Here is a 25,602-nt window from a genome sequence, read left to right as displayed (position 1 = left end):
AAAAATGGATACTTATTTTTTGTGTTTTATCTTAACAGGTTCATAGATGGAAAGTAAATCTTCTCCAACATGGGAAGGAGTGAAGAATGCAGAAGATAGCAATTGGAGCTGAAGTTCTAGATGGATACGGATCTCATTCAGCTGCATTGTTTAGTCCGATATGCTGAGACTGAAGGTTCCAAGACAGAGTTGTGAGGTTTATTTCTTGGGCTCGATAAATGCATTCGTTGTTAATCATTCCCTGGACTCAGTAAAGTTCAGAGCACTGTTGTGATGGAAGAAAACGCTCTTCTGTGTCTTTGTTACTCCCAAATTGTGGATTAGTTTGCTGAGAAATCTCCAATCCAAAGGGCAAAAGTAGATGTGATGGATTTATCTTCAGAGATGAGCAAACATGGGAAGAATCCAATTAGTCATAAGCTTGAAGATCAAAAAAAGGTAAGCCTACATATAACAAATGAGTTGTGTTACCCATGGCTAACCCTGTGAGCCTCCACACACCTTCCCCTAAGCCTCAGGTTCTTACACCTAATTAAGTCTCTGCTGTACACTTCATAAAGTGCGCATTACTTATATTATTGGATGATGTTCACTGATGATAAGTAAAGCTGCAGGAGTCTCAGGTCTTTCCTAAAGGAAAACTATAATGTCTTCTTGTCAGCTCTGTCGCTTTTTTTCCTTTCGCTTTCAAATTATATATTCATGTTTTATGATGTATTTTAACTGTTTGCATTACAAAATGTTTTTATCTTTTATATAGAACTTTGCTCTGGGATGCTTTGTTAAATGACCACTATAGTAAGGGAAAAAACTGCTATCCTTATGACAGCTGAATAAAATCCTTGTTCAGAACCTGAATAGAATTTTATTATCCAAATAGGTTTATGCCTATAAGGAATATACATTTGCAGTTTCTTAGTGAACAAAGATGATGAAAAAATAGCGGAAGAATGACAAACTATATGTAAAGGGTTCACCTTTAGAAGTTTAGAGCTGTTTGGTCTACTCCCCCATCTCTAGTGGTTACAGCGGAACTGTTAGTGCTTGGAGCAGTTTGTTTTCATTATTAAACAGGGCAACCGCCAGGGTTGTGGAGACATTCTAGAAGGGCTTTGTTGTGACAGTTCAGTATCTTATTCTTGAGGGTAGAAACTGGAAAAATGGAGTGTGTAGAATGAGACGGGTTGGTGGCCATCTTATTGGCTCTCTTTCTGCACCTGCTGTTACATATGTTTTTTTTGCGGGGAAGGCATGCTGCAGCCAGTAATCCTTTCTGCTGACTTCATGAAGTGGGGGAGTTTAATTTTCTCTTGTACTCATGGCCCATTCTACCCACAATGGAACCCTAGTCAAAAATTACATAGAGTCCCCAATTACCAGCAACCCACCCCCTCCCCCCAGAGCTGCTTAAGGTGGCCACTTTGTTCCTAAACTCCCCCACCCCCAATAATATTGGGTGTTCTCCGGGGCCCTAGAGCAGTCTAGCAGACATCTAGGTCCCCCCCCCATTGAATAGTGGTCCCTCAGGGCCCCTGTGGAGTACTTGCAGCAGAGCAAACTCACCTATCCGTCCAACACGATCTTCCATCAGTCTGTGTGCTTCTGCCCCACCATTCATGGTAACAGTGTTGACTTCCCATCCTAGGTCTTTGGAGATGAAGGACCCAAAGAATTTGAATTACCCTACCTGAGTAACAGTGAATGCATTTATGATTAAGATAGGGGCCATGAGGGCTTTCTTTTTAAATCTACTCTTTCCATATTGTTGTTGTTCCTTAATATACATTTAGTTAGGCTTTGCTCAGATATGCCATTTTTTATTTTCTTATAATTCCCCAACTGCCAGTAGATCTGCTGACAAGGATAGGATAATAAGGATAATACTTGAAATAGACAGGAAAATCTCTTGTTCTGATGGGAAGAAGGTTGTGTTATTTAGTGGGATTTAGTCTGTATAAGGTGAAGTTTTGAATATATTTGATAGCTGCAAATGGTCAATGTGAAAAATGCAATATGCAATATGTTTAGATAACACAGTAATAAATCAGTTGGATTTTCCTGCTCGATTAAACAGTTTTAATTAATATATTTAACTTTTCCCTCTTTGCTTTAATTTTTGAAAATCATTCTCTATTGAGAGTTGAGTATGATGTAGGGAAGATGATATGATGTTCATCTCAGGTACATTTTAAAGGAAACCTGTAGTGAGCAAAAGTGCATTGGGGGGATACTTACCTCGGAAGGGAGAAGCATCTGGATCCTAAAGAGACTTCCCTCTTCCTCCTCCACAGCCCTGTTCCAGTGGTGATCCCAAAAATTCCACTTGTTAGAGCCTTCTGCAGGCGCACTAGCAGCCCCCCGCTAAAACTCAGACGGAAATAGCACAGACCTGATCGGGCTCAGCTATTTCCGCCGAAGCCCGAGTGAGATGCTGATAGTACATCTGCGCAGAGAGGCCATTCTTCAGAGGTCCCAACACTGCAACGAGACTGCAGAGGAGGATGGGAAAGCCTCATTAGGATCTGCAGCCTTCCCTCTCCAGAGGTAAGTATCAGATTTAAACAAAATAACAAGTTTGCTTTAACAAAGGGGCATAAATCAGGGTTAGGGGTCAGAAAGTAATGTTGGGGAGGGTAGACATTGATTCACTGCTATATTGCATCACCTTATTATTATTATATACTTATGCTATACTTTCATGTAAGTGGGATGCAGGGCAGAACAGGATGGAGCATACCTTCATGATATCTTCCCTCTGCTGAGCCTGCAGGACATTCCTGTGTCACCCCACAATAGAGTGCAGATGAGAAACTCCTGTCAGCAACAGCCTCCAAGCAGAAGTAACTTTGCATCTTTTACTGCACACTGCCCAACAGGACAGAGCTATCCCTGCAGGAACCCAACTGGCATCAGAGAGCAGAGGAGTAGAAGCAATCGGCTTCATCAGCAGGCTAAAAGTAGGAAGTGACTTTCTGTGTGTGAACATGTGAGTGGCTCTCTGATGCCGACAGGATGCCGGCTGGAATAGGTCTGTCCCGTCGGGCAGCATTCAGTAAAAAAAGGCAGGTTATTTCTGCACTTAAGATGCTTACTTGCCCTCCTGCGCAATGTGTTGTGAAACATAAGATTTTTTTTTAAACTAAATGTTTAGTTTGTCTGGTCAGCTGTGCATGTTTTCACAACTTTTTTCCCCCATTCTCTGCTGTGCAGCCTTACAGGGGTCCACATGCTCACTGGCCCCCCTGCAGTTGCGGGGGCAACTGGGGTGATAGTTATGCCACTGCCTGAGTGAAAATGCAGACGAGACTTCAGGGTAAATAAGGACTAGTCTTGTACAACAGTGTTAGTGCTTTGTTCAGCACAATACAGTATGGATTAGTAATTAACTATTCATAATTGCTACAGAAAAAAATGCTCCCATTTGCATACTTCAGTAAATAATTAATGACGCTGTAATAGAAAGGGACAAAGCATTACCAGTAGACTATGCAGTGTAATCCTCTGTTAAAAATAAATAAATCTCTCTAGTGTTAGTTTCCAATTATCAGGATTTTCAGCGATTCCTAGCTACATATCTGTAACACTATCAGTATTCAAAGTACACCTTTATATAGAAAAAATAAGATGGCAGGCATATTACATTATAAACCAGATTCATATATTATAACGTATTTTGCAGAAGTGCATAGCAAAAAATGGGACAAAGATAATTCAAAGGATTTTATAACTTGTTTCCATCACTAGCAAGATGGCTGCTCTCTTGCACACAAAGGAAGAAAACTAAGTAATAACAAAAATATATCATGCCAGGCATGTCTGTTACTTATATGTATATTTATTATTTGAAGTATGTTTTAAGTATTGGGTTTATTTAACATTAAACTGCATCAATAGAACCTAATACAGCAAAGTCCCCGTTATCCGCAACTCAGGCAACCAGAAGTCTTAACTAACCGGCATGTCTGAGGGATAACAGGACCTTTTCTCGCTGGTTTGTAGGCTTGGAAAATAATTACTGAGATTCTGAGCCTCCTGCTTGAGCAACTGGCTGAAATAGTGAAAAAGCAAAACCCCTCCAAATACTTACCAAACCTCCAGCAATGTCTAGCAGCCTTCCTGCAGTACCTAGCAGGTTCCTATCAGCGTCAGTGCTTGGCTCCCTGCGTGTCACGTGACCTGATGCAGGTCAGGTGCCACACCGGCTTCTGTGCATGGAGGAGGCCGTAAAGCCTATTGGAGTCTGCTAGGTGCTGCAGGAAGGCTGCTAGACATCACTGGAGGCTCAGTAAGTATCTAGGGGGGGAGGTTTGTGCTTTTTCAGCCGGTCAAGCAACCGGCTATCACATGTATCTAGCATCAGGTGATCCCTGCTGGTGCCAGATACTGGGGACTTTGCTGTACTGTACATGGACAATACCATTCTGCTCTCTTTTCCTGTGATTAAGTTATCACTATTACTATGAAATAAGGGTTCTTTAACATTGCCCTGCAGTGCAACAAACAATTAATATTGCAATGGCGCTTTCACATGATGGTGCATTAGCAGTATGGTGCAATGGATTCCGTCAGAATAACATGCAGCATGCGTTTGCATTGTAGGCAAATGTCTACTGTATCCATCACACTGGTAACGCACAATGCGACTTTTCAACACCATTGTGATCCTATTTTTCATGATGCAATGTGTATAGTGTGAAAGTACCCTAACCCTGCAATTCAGAAGAACATTACTAGCTTGTAATGTTGGTCCTCTATCAAACAGCTGATGCCTAGGGCAGCACATGGTATTAAGACAGAAATAGATGCAAGTTGTATCTAAATGCCTCGAAATAACTACATATTAAACATAACAGCCTGAAAATATACAGGATTTCCCTGGAAATCACACTGAAATCAGTACCTTTGCTCATCAAACAGACTAATTTGTATTGAATTAAGTCTAATATATGTTGAGCTGTGGGGAAAGCACCACTTTGCAACCGGGATGACATGATAATGTGTGATATTGCTGAACTTACTGATTACCTGGTGGTCTGTTGTAAATATAGACTTTTGTTGATTAACGGGTTTGTGTATAGATGCAATATTACTATTGGAGACTATGCCCATTTATTTCTGATGACTGTATTAATGTCTGTAGCATTTATTCTACTTATAGAATCAAAACATTTTGATTTAAAACTATGGATGGTAAAATGATCTGCTTTACTCTTCATTGTAATTATCTATTTTGAAGTTCCACTTGTAAATATATATTGGTGCTTAAGACCAGTAGAGTCACATCAACATTATTAATAATCAGCATGATTGCGTAGTGGTTAGCTCTCTCGCCTTGCAGACCTGGGTCGCTGGTTCGAATCCCAGCCAGGGCACTATCTGCATGGAGTTTGTATGTTCTCCCCCAGGGGCGTAACTAGAAATCACTGGGCCCCCCTGCGAATATTTGGATGGGGCCCCCCCATAGGTGCCAAATAATCGTAATGGGGCAGCGTTTCACTGTAAATTAATTTAAAAATTAAATTTTTAATTAATTAAATTAATTAAAGTGGGCAGCATTTTACCAGACAATCGTAATGTGGGCCAGAAAATTGTAATGTGGGCAGAGTTAACCAGAAAATCGTAATGTGGGCCTTTAGAAAATCGTAATGTGGGCAGAGTTCACCAGAAAATCGTAATGTGGGCAGAGTTCACCAGAAAATCGTAATGTGGGCACCAGTCACCAGAAAATCGTAACGTGAGCAGCAGTCACCAGAAAATTGTAACGTGGACAGCATTCACCAGACAATCGTAATGTGGGCAGCGTTCACCAGAATATCGTAATGTGGGACAGAAAATCGTAATGTGGGCAGAGTTCACCAGAAAATCGTAATGTGGGCAGCGTTCACCAGAAAATTGTAACATGGACAGCATTCACCAGACAATCGTAACGTGGGCAGTGTTCACCAGAAAATCGTAATGTGGGCCAGAAAATCGTAATGTGGGCAGCGTTCACCAGAAAATCGTAACGTGGACAGCATTCACCAGACAATCGTAACGTGGGCAGTGTTCACCAGAAAATCGTAATGTGGGCCAGAAAATCGTAATGTGGGCAGAGTTCACCAGAAAATCGCAATGTGGGCAGGAGTCACCAGAAAATCGCCATGTGGGCAGCAGTCACCAGAAAATCGCGATGTGGGCATCAGTCACCAGAAAATCCTAATGTGGGCAGCAGTCACCAGAATATCGTAATGTGGGCAGCAGTCACCAGAAAATCCTAATGTGGGCAGCAGTCAGTCACCAGAATATCATAATGTGGGCAGCACACACCAGAAAATCCTAATGTGGGCAGCAGTCACCAGAAAATCCTTATGTGGGCAGCAGTCACCAGAAAATCGCAATGTGGGCAGCAGTCACCAGAAAATCGCAATGTGGGCAGCAGTCAACAGAAAATCGCAATGTGGGCAGCAGTCACCAGAAAATCCTAATGTGGGCAGCATACACCAGAAAATCGTAATGTGGGCAGCAGACACCAAAAAATCGCAATGTGGGCAGCAGACACCAGAAAATCATAATGTGGGCAGCAGGCACCTGAAAATCGTAATGTGGGCAGCAGACACCAGAAAATCATAATATGGGCAGCAGACACCTGAAAATCGTAATGTGGGCAGCAGACACCAGAAAATCGCAATGTGGGCAGCAGTGACCAGAAAATCGCAATGAGGGCAGCAGTGACCAGAAAATCGTAATGTGGGCAGCAGACACCTGAAAATCGTAATGTGGGCAGCAGTGACCAGAAAATCGCAATGTGGGCAGCAGACACCTGAAAATCGCAATGTGGGCAGCAGACACCTGAAAATCGTAATGTGGGCAGCAGACACCAGAAAATCGCAATGTGGGCAGCAGTGACCAGAAAATCCTAATGTGGGCAGCAGTCACCAGAAAATCGCAATGTGGGCAGCAGTGACCAGAAAATCGTAATGTGTGCAGCAGACACCTGAAAATCACAATGTAGGCAGCAGACACTAGAAAAAAAAAATGCACCTGTGAAAAAAAAACAATTCACTTACCTGACAGAAGTCTTCTCCTCTCCCGACATCTGGCTCGCAGCTCCCCGAGTCCTCCTGCAGCACATCTCCCGCGCTGACAGGCAGAGTGCAGGGCTACGGCAAGATGGCTGCCGAAGCCCTGTACTAGAGACACAAAGTCTCCAGTGTAGGGCTTCTTCGGCGGCCATCTTGCCGTAGCCCTGCTCTGCCTGCCGGAGACTATGCAGGCTGCTGGAGCGGGGCTGCGGGGAATGAACTGGCGCAGCGTCTATTAGACGCTGCGGCCAGTTGAGCACCTTGCTGGGGCCTGGGGGGTCTAGAGCAGCGCTCCCCCCACGCACAGTGAGCGGGCCCCAAAGCAGCCCCGGGCCCCCCTGCAGCTGAGGTGGTCGCATCCCCGGTAGGTACGCCGGTGTTCTCCCCGTGTCTCCCTGTGAGTTTCTTATGGGCACTCCAGTTTCCTCACACATGCCAAAAACATACATATAAGTTAATTGGCTTCTCCCTAAATTGGCACTAGACTACAATACATACACTACGTGATACATACTACATACATAGCCATATGACTATGGTAGAGATTAGATTGTGAGCCCCTCTGAGGGACAGTTAGTGATAAGACAATATACTCTTTACGGCGCTGCAGAAGATGTCGGAGCAATATAAATACTAATACTTATAATGTTAATTACAAAAAATACTCTAATTTTTTTGCTTTAATAATTGCAAAATGGCATCTGCTGAAATGTTCAGAAAATAGCATGCTATAACCAATTAGACACTCATTTAAAAGCAAATCTGTGACTTAGCCAGGTAACCATAGCATCAGGGTCCTGTATACTGAATGGTTAGCCGGGAAATTACCCTGGTTTCACATGAATGCAGTGCTGCATTTAGCCTCTGCAGGTTGCATTGTGAGCACCCCGACAGCGGTTATGCATGACTCAGCACTACAAAGACTTCAGCATAATGACTCACCCAATATAAAGCCACCATGAAGGATGTTTACAGTGCACCCTACAGCAGGTGATTGTAATGATAGATGAAGGCCAACAACGGGTCAATCGAGCCCCCCTCTGTGATTCAATAAAGACCTATACATTAAGTTCCATAGAACAAATTCTGCATTTCAAAAGGGAGTTCTGGAAAACATTCATATTATATACAAATTAAAATAGAAGTACAAAGCCAAGGATACATTTCTCCTGCTTTCCGTGTTTTGTGTCATCTGTCACAGCTGTATTTTGCAAAGCTTTTACTGTATCACCTACAAAAGCTCAGAGAGGCCCCACTGTAACAATATGAGGCAACGTTACAACTGCCGAGGCTTTCTTTGGTGTTCGATATAGAGATCAAGGCAAGGCAAGAGGATTATACATCTGAAGAGAAGGATGTGTGCAGAAGAACATGTAGGATTACTAAGCAGAAACTTAAGGGAGAAATAATACAACAGAAAGAGAGGTACAGAAGAAGAGGACAAGGTTTACTAAGATGAGGCAGTAATTGGATTTAGGGGAAAGAAAAAACTAGAGAGAGAGATGGAGGAAATGGGAAGGGAAATTACCTTCCCTACCCATCATAGACTTGAAAGACTGCTACCAAGAAAAATGTTAAAATTTAGAATAAGTGTACACATACTTATAAGAATGCACTATAAACTGCTTTTACCCTATGCTACTGTAACTTACAATATACAGTAAGGCTCACAGGGAGACGGGACAAGGCAAGCCAGAAACTCCAGTAACAGTCAACGGACCGCTTGACCAGATGAGGTCACCACTATGAACATGGCCTTAGGCTATGTTCACATTATAAATCGCTATCGCAAGCGCTGAGCGATTTATTGAGAGTTTTTAAAGCGCTTTTCCCTGCGTTTTGAGTTTAGAAAAGCGGTTTTGTAAGCGCTTTTAATGAGCGATTGAGATTTTCACTTCCTGACGTCAGACGTCGTAAAAGAATAAATGCAATGTATTTATTCTTAAAAGCGCTCTGGAAATCGATATACGAAGCGCTTTTTCAAGCACTTTGCAATTTCCCTATACCTTCCATTGAGCCAATGCGCTCAGAAAATTGTACATTTTACTAAAATCGAAACGCTCACTTGTGAACACTCTCATAGGAAATCATTACACAAGTGCTTTTGGGGTGATTTCAAAAATCACCAGCGCTTGAAAAAAAAACGCAATTGCTCATAGTGTGAACGAGCCCACTTGGGAGCACACTTCTGCGCAAACTGAAAACCAATGTTAATCAATGGGTTAGTGCACACTTGAGTGTGTTTTTTCCCATGTAGAAAAACAAACAAACTGGCAGCAGTGAAGCACTGTGTGCATTTTTTCTAATAAGTACATTCGCTTTTGTAAAAAAAAATGCTCGTTTTCCCACATACAGACACATATGGTGTTCAGAAAACCCATGTAGAAAAACATGCACTGAAAACTGACAGTCAAGTGTGCTCCTGAGTCCCTGCCCCTTTCTTTTTTGCTGCCTGCTATTAGGTGCTGGTAGCAAGTTCAGCTGGTGACGTGGCGGACACAGCCAGCAGTGGGCCCCTGTGCAAAATTGTAATTGTGGGCCCCCTATGACCTGCGCCGCGGCGAAATACGGGCGTGGCTACAACCTGCGCGCGCGGCAAAAAATAGTGGATAGAACCTGCGGCGCGTAGCGCTGCGTCAAAAAAATGGGCGTGGCAATGACCGGATGAGGGCGGAGCTAACTGTAACTTAAAGCAAACCCGGGGTGAGGGTTTATTTCCTTTTAAACAATACTAGTTGCCTGGCGGCCCTGCTGATCTATTTGGCTGCAGTAATAAACTGAATTACACCAGCAACAAGCATGCAGCTAATCTTCTCAGTTCTGACAATATTGTCAGAAACCCCTGACCTGCTGCATGCTTGTTCAGGGTCTATGGTTGAAAGAATAAGAGGCAGAGGACCAGCACGGCAGCCAGGCAACTGGTATTGCTTAAAAGGAGAGAAATATGGCAGCCTCAATATTATTCTCACCTCAGGTTCCCTTGAAAAGTGCAACGCAAAGACAGTGGGCCCAAGTTTTGGTGACCCTTTCCCCAGAAAATTCACATAATTGTGCAGGTTTTCTCAAGAAAATACACATATATGCCCAGAAAATACGTGCAATCATGTCGGCAGATATGCCCAGAAAATACGTGCAATCATGTCGGCAGATATGCCCAGAAAATACGTGCAATCAAGTCGGCAGATATGCCCAGAAAATACGTGCAATCAAGTCGGCAGATATGCCCAGAAAATACGTGCAAACAAGTCGGCAGATATGCCCAGAAAATACATGCAATCAAGTCGGCAGATATGCCCAGAAAATACGTGCAAACAAGTCGGCAGATATGCCCAGAAAATACGTGCAATCATGTCGGCAGATATGCCCAGAAAATACATGCAATCATGTCGGCAGATTTGCGAAGAAAATACATGCAATCATGTGGCAGACCTGCCCAGAACATACACCTGCTAATATAAATAAAACAAAAACATTTACTCACCTGCAGCAACAGACCTCCTGTCCCAGCCTCCATCCGGCGCGCAGCTCCCATGAGTGGTTAGGTGGATAGGTAGCCTAGTGGGTTGGTGGCTAGTTGGGTAGGTAGCCTGGTGGGTAGGTAGCCTGGTGGGTGGGTGGGTAGGTAGCCTGGTGGGTGGGTGGGTAACTAGCCCGGTAGGTAGGTAGGTAGCCCGGTGGGTGGGTAGGTAGGTAGCCTGGTGAGTGGGTGGGTAGGTAGGTAGCCTGGTGGGTGGGTTGGTAACTAGCCCGGTAGGTAGCCGGGTGGGTGGTTAGGTAGGTAGCCTGGTGGGTGGGTAGGTAGGTAGCCTGGTGGGTGGGTGGGTGGGTAGCCGGGTGGGTGGGTAGGTAGCCTGGTGGGTGGGTTGGTAACTAGCTCGGTAGGTAGCCGGGTGGGTGGTTAGGTAGGTAGCCGGGTGGGTGGTTAGGTAGGTAGCCGGGTGGGTGGTTAGGTAGGTAGCCGGGTGGGTAGGTAGGTAGGTAGCCGGGTGGGTAGGTAGCCGGGTGGGTAGGTGGGTAGGTAGCCGGGTGGGTAGTTAGGTAGTTGGGTGGGTGGTTAGGTAGGAAGCCTGGTGGGTGGGTAGGTAGCCGGGTGGGTAGGTAGCCGGGTGGGTGGTTAGGTAGTTGGGTGGGTGGTTAGGTAGGAAGCCTGGTGGGTGGGTAGGTAGCCGGGTGGGTAGGTAGGTAGGAAGCCTGGTGGGTGGTTAGGTAGTCGGTGGGTAGGTAGGAAGCCTGGTGGGTGGGTAGGTAGGTAGCCGGGTGGGTAGGTGGTTAGGTAGCCGGGTGGGTAGCTATCCGGGTGGGGGGCCCGACTCCTATCCTCCCTCCCTCCCTCCCTTCCTCACCTCGGGGGGCCCCCTCCCGATATGCGCGGCGGGAGAGCGAGCGAGCGAGCAGCAAATGCAGGAAGTCTTCAGGGCTCTCCAGGCATCCGCTAGAGGCCCAGCCGCTTAGTCTCCAATATGTCTCTATGCCTGGAGAGCCCTGAAGACTTCCTGCATTTGCCGCTCGCTCGCTCGCTCTCCCGCCGCGCATATCGGGAGGGGGCCCCCCGAGGTGAGGGAGGGAGGGAGGATAGGAGTCGGGGGCCCCCCGGGGGAATAAAATAATAAAAAAAAAAATATAAAAAAAAAAAATACTTAATGGGCCCCTGAAGAAAACGGAACTTCAGGGGCCCTCGTGCGGCTGCACGGCCGTATGTCCGCCACTGGCTGGTGTATATCTGTACATATTGAGGTTGCTGAAAGGTAAATAAACAGCAGTGTTGTGGTTGTAATCACATGCAGTGGTTTTTTTTAAATTAAATTCAAGCTGTCCTGAATGTATTAAAATATTTTCTACACTAGATGGAAGCAGCACTCAAATGACTGGTGTTAGGTAGCATGACAGCGGTTTTGGCAGGAATGTGGCTTTACGTTTTGGAACTATCCCTACCTTTGCCTTCTGCGTCACGTGCGTTCATGAGCAGTATGTTGCATGCAGTGGGCAAAAGTAAACCAACACGCAAGTGTTTGTTTACATTTGGCAAGGGGGAGTGGTGTTTGGAAGTTTGAAACCACCTATTAGAACTGCATTGCGGAGTTAGCACACTGCATCTGTTACAGTTCCCCATCAGGTCTGATGCTGTTATGCAACTTACTCTGATTGGTCTGTTCTAGTAGTGCTTTTACTATAAATATGAGCATGTTTGCAGTGTTTCATTAGGCTTTGTCGCATGAACAAGGGCAGAGTCCCAAAACTGAGAGGCATAGCCACTCTCCAGCTTTCTTGTCCTATAATGTTTTATCTTTATTCTTATAAAGAGAGCTATTTTTACTTTAGAGGAGCTGGATCCTTTTTGGGGTGTTAAAATATTTTCTTGCAGAGACTGCTGTAGCACAAACATTCATTTACTCTTCTTTATGCCACCCTTGCTTTATACTACCCTGACAAAACACTAGTGACATTTACAAAAGATTTGAAAAAAATACGGTCCTGGTTTGCCGTGTCACTTGTATTTCTCAGTGTTAAAACACCATGTTTCAGAAAGCAACTAAACCAGCTGGTTATCATGGCATATTAGTAGACCAGAAGTATGGTATACTAGATGTGTATCCATAGGCCCACATATTTTTTTTCTGTGTCTATTGCTACCACTGCATCTAAATTAACACCACATTTTTATGCCAATGAGCCAAGTTAGTGAACTATTTTTGTTGGACCACCATGTTTAGATGCAAGCCATGTATTAACCAAGGCTCAATGATGGCCATGCAGTAATGAGACTGTGGCATATGTTTAAAGTGAACCAGAGACTAAGCACCATCATGTATTTTACCATATATATCAGTGGGAACATTAGAGAAAACACCTACCCTGCTCTCTGTTTCATTCTTTACTGCTCAGCCTGCTTGTTAGCAGCCCTGATAAAATCCCTGAATGAGCATTCAGTCTGGCTTTCCTCAGGAATCATTATAGCTGAGTCATTATAGCAGAGCCAGAAGGGGGCAGGCTTGGGCTTGAAAAGATTCCTGAGCAGTGCCAGACTGAATGCTCAGTGGGGGATTTTATCAGGGCTGATAACAAGCAGGCTGAGCAGTGAAGAATGAAACAGAGAGCAGAGTAGGTGTTTTCTCTATGAGGGTGCTTTGTCTCTGGTTCACTTTATGCATTTCTGATTTTTTTCTTTCTAACACAGCCGATGTGATTTGAGATGCTGACACTGTTTTCAATCAATACTCACTTTCCTGCAAATTCTTGGACTAATAGTAATCAATATCTTTCAGCATCCAGTGATAAAAGACAACAATGAAACGTTAAGCTGTGACCAGGCACATGTTTACCCCATAGCTATTTGTATGTAACCAGAGGTATTACTAGAGTACAGTGGCACTGAGAATTCTGGCGTTAAACATGATCACATTTTCAAAAATGCAATCTTTAGTTCACCTGTAACTGTGCTAAAATGTAAAATTATACATATTGATTTTCTCAACCCTAGCACACACAATGCATGTAGATGAATGTTATTGACAGTAAAGTTGAATGTGATCAGTGACAGTGAGAGAGATCTGGAGGCTGCCATATTAATTCCCTTTTAAACCATGTAAATTCGCCCGGTGTCCTGCTAATCCTCTGCCTCTAATACTTTTAGCCATAGACCCTAAACAAGCATGCAGATCAGAGGTTTAACTGAAGTTTGACTGAATGTGCCACATGCTTGTTTCAGGTGTATGATTTAGACACCATGGATACATAAAAGATCAGCAGGACATCAGGCAACTGGTATTGCTTAAGAGGAAATACATATCGCAGCCTCCATATCCCTCTTTCTTCAGTTGTCCTTTAAAGCGGACCTGAACTCAGAACGTCCTCTTGGCTCTAAAACAGTGTTCCCCAACCCTGTCCTCAAGGCCCTCCAGCAGGCGCCAGAGCCCCGAATTACCGACACACAGGGCGCGCAGCATAGCATTGCTGCTGTGACAGCGCCCAGCTTCGGCGCACAGCGTTGAGTGCCGCACGCTGAATTAACCTGCTTCGAGAACTGCAATCTGAAGCAATCGGAACAGAACTTGAATTTTCTGCTAATGTGGACCATGGCAAACAGGATTAGCTTACCCTTGTCTCTGTGCTTCACATCATATTCCATCTTTCCGATATTTCCTTATTCTCAGCTGGAAGCAGGAAGTATCAACCCGCGGTCTGCATAAGTACGTATTAAGGTTCTGTTCTGAATGCTTGTACACTGTTCCAAGTTTGTTTGGTCATCCTAGTGATCAGTGATACTGCAAATTGCATTCATGCTCATCTCTTTTCCTCCTACCTCATCTGAAAGTAATGTCCCACCCTCCATTATGCTGCGCAAGTCATATTGAGGTTGATGTGCGAAGCTGCATTAATATTGCTATGCATAGACAGCAACTGCAAAATCCTACTGCAACCAAACCTCTCTGATGACTGATACACTATACAATGACTGCTAGTTATTAGGGAGGCGTGACTGACCCTACCCAACACCACCATGATGTGGACCATGTCACTATATTCACAATATGACTAATATAGGGCTGGTTCTGACTATTGGGGAAGGTCAAAAGGGAGACAAAGAGGCTGGCGCTAGCTGGCATTGAATCTTGATTCATTGCAAAAGGTAATGTGGACTCATTTCCATGAAATGCAGTAATAGATATTAAGGGTGAAGTAGAGATTTAAAGGGAACCTAAAGTGAAAGGTACATGGTGGCTGACATTTTTATTTCCTTTTAAGCAAAACCAATTGCCTGGCAGCCCTGCTGATCTCTTTGGCTGCAGTAGTGTCTGATTGGATTTTAACTGCATTCTTGTTTAGGTATGTGAGTTAGATTTCAAACACTTGATCTGCATGCTTTTTCAAAGTCTATGGCTAAAAGTATTAGAGGCAGGTGACTAGACAAGACAAGACAAGACAAATAACATTTATATAGCGCTTTTCTCCTTGCGGACTCAAAGCGCCAGAGCAGAGCAGCAGCCACTAGGGCGCGCTCTATTGGCAGTAGCAGTGTAAGGGAGACTTGCCAAAGGTCTCCTACTGAATTAGTGCTGGCTTACTGAACAGGCAGAGCCGAGATTCGAACCCTGGTCTCCCGTGTCAGAGGCAGAGCCCTTAACCATTACACCATCAGCCAACTGCTACTAGCAGGACAACCATGTAATTTGCATTGTTTAAAGGGAAATAAATATTTCAGCCTCTATATTCCTCTTATTTCAGGTATACCTTAAGAGTGTTTTTAGCAAAGTCACCTCTAAGGATCTACGGCAGGTTTGGACTCTCGCCTATATTGTGCAATAATAAAGACAAAGGTCAGATCTGCTTCAGCTGCAGTTGTAAGAAGAAAATCTGAAGAGGAACTCGTGCAGTTTTCTGTACATTGTGTTACAGGGTTCATGATACTTTGCTGGAGGCATAAATAGATTGAACAACAGCATATTTAATATAAAGAGGGAAAGTATGTTTGCAAAGCACAATAAGCATGTTGTAGCTCTTTTTACTGAAGCTATAGGATATCGTCTTACATGTTATTAGATTTACATTTATAAGGCAAATTTAATAATAGAAAACATCAGCCAGCAAACTAACTTAGCTGATATATGAATTACCTGTAGGTGCTTTCAAATCTCATTTTATTTGTAACTCTTGAAAATGAAACATTGGTCATCCAACCTAATTCATAATCAAGTGAATTTTTATTTGTCTTTTGAAAACCGTTGGTGAGCCGTCACATAATCTGTATTGAGTGTTATCATGGAGATGGGAAGTTTGCTGTATACCGTTACTTTTTTTATTATTTTGCTTCTAGATGTTGCTAAAACAAGACTATAGTTTACCATGTTCGATAGGTGGCTACTCTGAGCCCTCTTGTTTTAGAATAGGTTCTTTTGGCTCCGGCATTTCAGTATCTGCTTTGTGACACAGGTCCTTGCAGCGGTCACGCTCCTGTGGTAAATTTTACTTACAGGTTGTTATTATTACTATTATGCATTTCTGTGCAGAAAGGTAGAAAGGAGAGAAGGCATTAGTGCATTCACTTTTTATTCAAAAATTTGCATAATCCAAGTTAAATGTGCATCATGAGGCCACCTGCCTGGACACCCTTTCCCGTGGTCTGGCTAGGACCTGGGATCATGGTGGATGCCTCTCTGAGAGGTGCGGGGGCATGTCCCTTACCAGAGACAGTGCCTTGACTACCAGTTTTATTGTTTGCACACCTTCCTCTTTCTTATTATGCATTCTGTAGCACTAGCACAGTTTCCACAGTGCTTTACAGAGGACATTAAGCAATTCATGTCAGTTGTTAAAAATTGTTTAGAAGGGGCTCACAATCTTATGTCTCCACCACAATCTAGGACCAGTTTTCTTTTGAATTAGCGTTGGTATACATTATGATGGGCTTGATTCACTAACTGGCGCTAAGTGTTAGCGCTGTAGTGAAAAGCCACTTAATGTGCCTTATCAGAGTTAAGGGGCCTTATCAGAGTTAGTGTGCCGTACCAGAATAGGATATGCTATTCTGATAAGGCATGCTAACTCCGATAAGGCCCCTTAACTCTAATAAGGCACGCTATTTGTCTTGGTGAATTTGTCTTAGTGAATCAAGCCCCTAGCGCCCTGGTTTGTGCCCACAAAGTGTTAAGGCTCACTAACCGGCTTAGCACCGGTTAGTGAATCAAGCCCTATGTGTGTTGCATTGAGCTATGTTGCCACATGTGATATTGCCGCCCATACAACTATATGGTCATGTTCACCTCATTATGTTGTAAGGGACCATGTCATCCTATTGAAAATTCTACAGTGCATATCTGAATAAAGACTTTGCAAATGCACACAATACATAGCAATTGTTAACACTATGAAAATGTGCATATTGTAATGTGCGCAGTGTGTGCTGCATTATGCAAGCTTTGTAACAAAATGTGTGAACTTAGCCTAAAGTTACTAGTATATATATATGGAAAAAGGGAGGAAACCAAAATACCCAGATGACACTGACGCAATCACAGAAAGGACGTACAGACTCCACAGAAAACACCAGCCATATGGTCTCAGTGGGCTCTGATTTGCATAATCCGGGAAGAAAGACCGGTCCTCATCAAACAGCCTCATCAGCTCTACAGCTTGGATTTGTAGGTGGAGAACTAAAGAGGCTGTTTGATGAGTACTGGTTGTTATTCCAAGATTATGTTAATCAGAATGCACTGAGACCTTGTAGCTTGGGACTGCTGTTTTCTGGTAAGCCCCTTTCCTTTTATGGTGTATTGGTGAGAGTCATTTCAAGTGAATATAGCACTTAGAGACTCTGTAACAAAAATGTCATCCTGTTTTCTACCATCCTACAAGTTCCTAAACCTATTCTAATGTGCCATGGCTTACTGCAGCACTTTCTACTATCACCATCTCTGTAATAAATCAACGTATCTTTCCCCTGTCAGATTTGTCGCCCTGTGTCTGGAAGGCTGCCAACTCTTCAGTGTTGTTGATCTGTTATGCATGCCCCCCTCCAGGCCCCCTCTATGCACACTCCTGTGTGTGTTATTTACTTTAGGCAGCCTCTCTGCTCTCTTATCTTTTACAAACTGCATCCTCTGTTAGGCTGTGAAAGGAGCTGGCTGCCTGGACTGTCACATACTGAGGAATTACAAACACCGGCAGAACTGTCTGCAGGAAGAAACAATCAGCTTGTCACTCTTCAGTGGATGAGAGCTGCAGGGGGTAAACACACAAATGATCTATTGAGATTCAAAAGGAAGGCTGTATACAGCCTGCTTGTGTATGGATGTATTTTCTATGTGTGGACATACTGTACATCAACCTACTTCCGGCTTTGGTGGCCATTTTGTTTGTTTATAAACAAAGTTTTTAAAACTGGTTTTGACCACTTTTAATGCGGCGGGGAACGGCGAAATTGTGACAGAGGGGAATAGGAGATGTCCCCTAACGCACTGGTATGTTTACTTTTGTGCGATTTTAACAGTACAGATTCTCATTAAAGCGGAACTGAAGATAATCTAAAAATAAAGAGTTTTACTTACCTGGGGCTTCTGGAAGCCCCTTGCAACCGTCCTGTCCCATGGCGCTCCTCAACGATCCTCCATTCCCCGCTGCCAGCTAGCTTCGTTACTCGACTTGTAAGTCGAGAGGCTGCCAAGCATATCCTTTTTACGTGTTCCTGTCTGCAATAGCACTATTGCGGACTGGAACGCAAAGAAATAGCTGGCGGCGGAAGAACGGAGGATCATGGAGGACCATCGTGGGACAGGATGGCTGCAAGGGGCTTGCAGAAGCCCCAGGTATGAAACTATTCATTTTTTAGATTACCTTCAGTTCTGCTTTAAGTTTTAAAGATACCTGTTACAAGTTTTTCTGAGAACCGGAATTGTAGTGCGCGCGCGCGCTCACACACACACACACACACATATTTTTTATTGTTACATAGAAACCTAGCCAACATACAAGCCTCTGGCGCTGCAATGCACAATGCAAACCATGTACCACCTTGCTGCCCACTAGCGTATCCAGAATGAGTATGCAGATCAGATGCTCTGTCTCCAGTGTGCTTCAGAAAGCTGCATGCTTGTTGCATGTGTATGACCCCAAAACTACCAAAGCCAAAAGGTCAGCATGAGAACAAGGCATTTTTATGGAGTGTTTTTAGCAAAGGGAACTTTCATAATCCCTGATTATATTGTAGGTTCACTTTAACATGATGTGGAAAGCATTGGCTTCCCTATTATATAATAGGAGGTGGGCATGTACATACCACGCCTGCTCACTGGTTAATGAGAAGGACACATGTCATCTTATTATTATTATTTATTTATATAGCGCCAACATCTTACGCAGCACTGTACAGAGTATATTGTCACCTAACTGTCCCTCAGAGGGGCTCACAATTTAATCCCTACCTCTAATATTACCATTCAGAATGTAGTTAAAGTGAACTTGAGGTGAGAGTGATATGGAGGTTGCATATTTATTTCGTTTTAAGCACTTTTAACAACTGACAAGGTTAGCTGCATGCTTGTTTCTGGTGTGATTCAGCAGGGCTGCCAGTCAACTATTGTTGTTTAAAAGGAAAAAAATATGGCAGCCTCCATATCACTCTAACCTCAGGTTAACTTTAAGTGAGTCTAATAAGGCTCTTCAAATTGTGGGTGAGTTGCTGTATTATGTTTCTTCAAATCCTCAGCGGATCACCAGCAAATAATAAGCATGATTCACCACTGATCTAAGTATGGGCGTACCAGGTGGTTCCACACTACACATGGCCAAAAACGAGTGTTTGATCAAATGAGTTTTGATGTTGATCTGAATATTTGTTTGGAGACTTAATTACAGAATAGTATATGCAAAAACATTTACAAACAACTACACATTTGACTATTTCCCCTCGTTAAACAAGCACAGTGAGGATAGAGTGTCGGTCTGTTTGTTTGCTTGGTTCAGCCTTTTTAACAGTTGTTTATGTTGGCAGAAATGCATGTAATTGAGATAAATACTGGTTTGTTGGGATACATTTTATTCTGGGACTGAATGCTTTCTTTTGTAGCTGGATAGTTTATGTACTTCCTGCATGATTTAGGAAAAAATTCTATTGAAATTGTACTGCTCAGGCTCTTGTCTCCCATGTTAATATGCATTTTACAAGCTATTATTTATTTGCAAGCAGTTTAACTATAGAGTATAAACAAATGTATAATTGGGGAGCAGTGTATCATTTAACCTCCTACACTATGTGTATAGTTTCTAAATCATCCTTTATTGTGCTCTGATTTGTTGTTTGTACACTTTATACATACTGTATATAACAGGTATCTATGTGTATATACAGGGGTTGGACAAAATAATGGAAATACCTTGAAAATCAACAAAATATATTTTAATATGGTGTAGGTCCACCTTTTGCGGCAATTACAGCCTCAGTTCTCCGAGTATTGATTCATACATATTGTGAATTGTTTCCAAAGGAATTTTAGCCCATTCTTCAGTTAAAACACCCTCCGGTTCTTTTAGGGACGATGGCGGCGGAAATCGACTTCTTACTTGAATCTCTAATAACGACCATAAATGCTCAATAATATTAAGGTCTGGGGATTGTGGTGGCCAGATGAGATGCTCAACTTCATTATAATGTACCTCGTGCCATTCTTTAACAATTCTAGCTGTATGGATTGGGGCATTATCATCTTGAAAGATGGCATTCCCCTCCGGAAACAGTTCTTGAATCGTAGGATGAACTTGGGCACCCAAAATTCCTAAATAGTCTTGGCTGTTAACTCTTCCATGAAAGGAAATCATTAGCCCGGCGAATTTCCAAGAAATAGCACCACAGATCATCACATAACCCCTGCCATGTTTTACGGTTGGGAGAAGGTAGTCTGGATGAAATGCTTCTTTCGGCTGTCTCCAAACGTACACTTTGGAGGTCGGAAATAAGGTAAAAGATGATTCGTCAGAGAAAATCACATTTTTCCATTGCTCGAGCGACCAATTCTGGTGGTTTATACACCACTCTTAACGCTTTGAAACATTTGTCTTTGAGAGCAGATGTTTTCTAATTGCAGTTCTTCCGTGGTATCCAGATTTGTGCAGCTCCCGACAAACAGTTTTTGTGGAAACTGGGTTCTGTAGGTGTTCATTCAGCTCTGCAGTGATTTTAGGAGCCGTGGTCTTGCAAGCTTTTCTAACAAGTCGATTTAGAGTCCAACGGTCTCTCTCAGACAACTTAGACTTTTGGCTACTACAACTGTGCTTTGCTGAAGATGTTTTTCATTCTCTTTCAAAGGCAGTCATTAGTTTTGAGACAGTACCTCTTGAAATGCCAAGCATTCGGGCAGTTTCTGTTACAGTAGCGCCTGCCACACGAGCACCAACAATTTGACCTCTTTGAAAGTCTGAGAGATCTGCCATTTTTACAACTTATAACCAACTTTGGTTTATATATCTGTAAAAAAACTATTATTTTAATGAAACATATCAAATAACAAACATAATAAACAAAAACAATTTAACATATGTCAAGTTTTTATATATATATATATATATATATATATATATATATATATATATATATATATATATATATATATATATATATATATATATATATATATATATATATATGTGTGTGTGTGTGTGTGTGTTATGCGCTTTGGTGACAATGGTAAAATCTTGACATTCATGTCACTTTCTGCCCTAGAGCCTAAAGATGCCCAGACAATACTCCATTTGCAGCATTGATATCCTGCAGATTTGATCATAATGAGATTGATGGCACCTGGTTGTAATCTCGATTAAAATAATCTGCCATGCTGGAACGATCTCGCTCCAAAGTGCTCAGTCGTGTATGCTGCAGTAAAATATATACACGGCTAGGGCTCATGATGTATTTGCCAGATAGATCACTTTATTATACTACAATAACTGTACAAATCGCTTAATTGCATGCAAAAATCAGCTGTTTAAAAGACCAATTAAAAATATTGCTGGAGAATCTCTGAGTCACTTAGCCATATAACCCGTGCAAGATCAGTAATAACCTAATCTAAGCCGGCATAGCAAACACACTCCGACATATTCACATACAGCCTGGGTGCCCACACATACTGTAGTGGCCACAGTCCAGCGTGATAAGGCTTTTGTCAGCGGAAAAGCACCCCATAGGGGGCAATCAGAATCCACCTGCGTAGCAGCGATAGTAATGGGAGTTCAAAGCATGAATCTAGGCTTCCAATCAAGTTTGCAATTGCTGTATTCAACATGCAGAAACAAAATGGCCATCATGCACATTGCATCTCACCAACCCCAGCATGCACTTCAGTCCAGTGGGTACCCACGCTTCCGCGGACGTCTGTCCTGCTCATAAAGCTGGCAGTAAGGAGTCCAGCCTCCGTATCTCACTGCCAGTGTGGCAGAGCCTCGTCCGGCCTGGAGGGACCACGCCAGCTCCCCAGCTCATCCAAGCATGTACTCGCCAAGGAGCGCTCCGTAGGTCAGCCCGGCGTGTGGTGTGCAGGAGGTGCTACAGTGACGCACAGTCTCCGCCCATCGACGCATTTCCCGCCCCTAAGTTGGGCGATTTGTCAGGATGTAAAGTCGTAAGTCCATCCTTATACTGCCTTGTGCTCCTCCCTTTTATGGTCTATATGGTGTATGCTGCAGTAGCTGTGTTTGATTTCCCAGAAACGCACGAACCCCGTCTAATTTCCCTCATGTAAAAAAGACTAGCTGGCTCACCTGTCCACTGGTACGCCTCCTCCTGTGTCCCACAGCTATTTCTCTTTCTCCATTGCTGCTGGGGGCGCCTGTATCATGACAACATGTGTCATGGGATATAGTCGCCTCTGGCGGCAATGGAGAAAGATGCAGGACCTAGGAGGAGGTTAGCTGGCTGACAGGTGAACCTGCAACACTCTGCACTCTGTTGTAAACATAGAAGGGGGAAACCTGGGGGTGTGGTAGGTAAAGGCAGGTCCACAGACGTCCAATAGATTTATTACTGAAATCAAATCTGTTGACCATCTGCCAATATAGTGGTGCCTTTATTCAGTTAACTTTTCTCCTGAATTTTCTCCCAGGAAACAAGTTTTTTTTTTTTTTATATATCTTATCTGCAAAATATATATTTTTAGCACCAAGCAGTTGAACATGGTGTCTCATGTCACAGGGACAACAAGTGAGGGCAAATCTTCACAACAGAGACAGAAAAGGGTTGATTCATTAATTTATATTGTGCAAGGTAAATTGTTCATCGTAAGTTAAATGTGACACTTGCACACTACGTGTGCTTCCAGGAGCACACTGTGCGCTCTTAAGGTGCGCACACTTGTTGTAAATTAGGCGCGCTAGTCAAGTATTGCAGTCGCGGTGCTGTACTAGCGTGCATAATTTACAATGAGCGCACACACCTTAAGAGCACACACAATGCTGCTGGCAGTCCGCATAGCATGCAATTGTAACAATTGACCTTAAAGAGAGACTGAAGCGAACAAAAATTGCTATTTTTACCTCGCAGTTCGCTTCAGTACTCTCAGCAGAGGTAAACCGCTGCATCCCCGACCCCGAGCCAAAACTAGGGCTTTAGACTCCCCAAATCCCTGGGGGACAATCCGGCCAGCACTTCCTGAAAGAGGCAGAGCTTTCTGCTGTAGCACTGCCTCTACTGATGTCAATCGCCGCAGATCTCCGCTTCTCCCCGCCCCTCCAGTCTTCCTTCACAGAAAGGGGCGGGGGAAAGCGGAGATCCGCACAGCGATTGATGTCAGTAAAGGCAGAGCTACAGCTCAAAGCTCTGCCTCCCCGGGCAGCAAAAGCAAAATCCATGACCAAGAAAGTCGTGGGATTTTGCCCCGGGATTAGGGGGGTATAAAGCCCTCGTTTTGGCTTGAAGATGCAACGGTTTACCTCTACTGAGACTACTGAAGCGAACTACGAGGGGAAAATAGCACTTTTTGTTCGCTTCAGAGTCTCTTTAAGCAATATACATTAATGAAAACACCCCATGTCAGGCTTGCCTGGTCAATGACTATAGGTCAGGCTGTATGCCCATATGACTCACCTATAGCCTAGCCAGTAACACCTGCAAAAAACTCCTACCTAATACAATTCTACAATACCCTGCAGGCAGATGTAGCATACAGGCTGACAGATAGTATTTACCAAACAAAGCAGTATGAGTAATATAAGCACTGTGAACTCAGATATATAGTCACCTGAGGCCTGAGGCTGGAGGTAGTCCAGACGATAAACAGATAGCGTAGTCAATACAATCCAAGTCAGACCAGGCAGAGTTTATGGGAGAAACCTTTAAACATGCAGGGGTCGATCCAGGCGGCAGTCGGGGATATCCAGGAACAAGCAGAGTTGGCAACGGGTAATCCAATTAGAGAGCGTGGTCAGGAACAAGCGGGTATCGGCAACAGGAGATCAATCTGCAAATAAATTTGGTCAAGATACTGACAAGTTGGTACAAGATCAAACGGCTGTGAGCACAGTCTCAGCAACAAGCTCAGCATAGGCTATCACGGGCGATAACTGAGGGCGTTCACATTTCATTTATACAAGGACTAACCAATCAGAAAGTAAGGAATCCAAAAAAACAATCAGAGACAGTGTGTCAGCCGAGAGGCTGACACACACAGTGCACCTGTCATCATTGCTTGCAGCGGCGTAGCGCATACTGAAAGCGCGTCCACCGCTTATGCAATATGAGCCGGGCGCCATGCGCTCCACTGATGTCAGAGAGCCGCCGAGACCCAGAGGCTTGCGCCTCAGTGTGGGTAGCGGCGTTCCGCCTCCATGAGTGCCGAGAATTTCTTACTCCCCAATGTATTTTAAAGCTGACAGAAGTTCTAATCCTTCTCAGCTCAGTCCACATATTTGACTTAAACAACATAATTGAGTTCCACTTTAAAACCGTTGAGTAAAAATTCTGTTTGTATTTCCAATTCCCAAAGCACTATATTACATTTTTTAATTTATCCTCTGAGATGCATCAAAAATACCTGGTATCTGTTTATTCTGCCTAACACAGTCACATTTCCTTCCTTCTTCCTGTATTCCCTTACAAAAATCAAAATTCAGAGATTAAGTTCTCTTAGGGCTCATTCACACTACAAGAGTTTTTCTAAGTGCTTTGTGATTTTTAAAGCTCTTGCTAATGTTATCCTATGTGTGTGTTCTCACTGGAGCAATGTGATAATGTGAAAATCCCCCATAACATTCCATTAGCAAGAACTTTTAAAATATCTAGCGTTTAAAAAGCTCTTGTTGTGTGAATTGGCCCTTACACCACATTAATATCACATTACAAGCTAGGTACCAAGAATGTGCACTGAAGAGCTGCAGGTTTCTGTACTGAAGAATAGTATAATAATATGCAAATTTTCCCATCGTGATGCCCATACTTGAGCTGTTCTAGCTCTGTCCTTGCACATAAGCTACTTCTGACTTGATTTAGAGCTTCCAGCTTCCAGCTTCCATCTTCTAATGAAGATGTCACATTGAAAACCCTCCCTCCTTCCCCCAACACCGTCGCCACCAGCTTGACTTACTGAGGCTGGCTTGAAAGGTGTACGTGGACATCACTTTGATATTCCCAAGTTTCTTTTGATCCATGTGTATGTAAAGATCAGAGCAACTGTAATTGGACTTCAGAAAGGTTGTCTTGTACATTGTAGTGCTCACGTCTTCTTGTTTAATTGTCATCTTAAATTTGCTAAAGTTCTCCTGTGACAATGAATTCAACAGGTAAAGGTGACCTCTCAATATTTATTGTTCAGGAGTGCAACGAAACTCTATATTATTTGTTATGAAATTTGTATGCTGGTGATAACATATTTGGATATTTTTCTCTGTGTTGTATGTCAGAAATTGAGGTATGTCTTAAAATATATATATAAACTAGTCTACCTAAGCCCGTTTAAAAATGGGCTCTAGGTAGTGATATTACCACCGCCACCGCCGCTCCATGTTAGTGCGCGCACCCGACTGCGCGCACCCGCTGCCCGCCCAGCGCCCGGCTCCCTGGCCC

At 43.4% G+C, this 25,602-nt stretch overlaps 1 protein-coding gene and 1 long non-coding RNA gene across 3 annotated transcripts in view; one reads left to right on the top strand and one right to left on the bottom strand.

Annotated features, from left to right (window-relative positions):
• NAV3 (neuron navigator 3) overlaps window positions 1-25,602 on the top strand; it is an 805,693-nt gene that overhangs the window by 200,146 nt on the left and 579,945 nt on the right. For both annotated transcript variants that reach the window (XM_068276636.1, XM_068276638.1), the window contains exon 2: window positions 39-438. In XM_068276636.1, coding sequence (XP_068132737.1) covers window positions 367-438 — 72 coding nt within the window. In that variant the 5' untranslated portion in view covers window positions 39-366. The remainder of the gene's footprint in view (window positions 1-38; window positions 439-25,602) is intronic.
• LOC137563749 (uncharacterized) overlaps window positions 30-25,602 on the bottom strand; it is a 44,871-nt gene continuing 19,298 nt past the window's right edge. The window contains exons 2-3 of the long non-coding RNA XR_011030426.1: window positions 23,783-24,001; window positions 30-376 (exon numbers count right to left, since the gene is read on the bottom strand). This is a non-coding gene — a long non-coding RNA (uncharacterized lncRNA). The remainder of the gene's footprint in view (window positions 377-23,782; window positions 24,002-25,602) is intronic.

Source organism: Hyperolius riggenbachi, chromosome 3 (assembly GCF_040937935.1).
Source record: "Hyperolius riggenbachi isolate aHypRig1 chromosome 3, aHypRig1.pri, whole genome shotgun sequence".
Lineage (NCBI taxonomy): Eukaryota > Metazoa > Chordata > Amphibia > Anura > Hyperoliidae > Hyperolius > Hyperolius riggenbachi.
The sequence above is the reverse complement of the archived record's forward strand: the minus strand, read 5'-3'. Positions and strand labels throughout refer to the sequence as shown.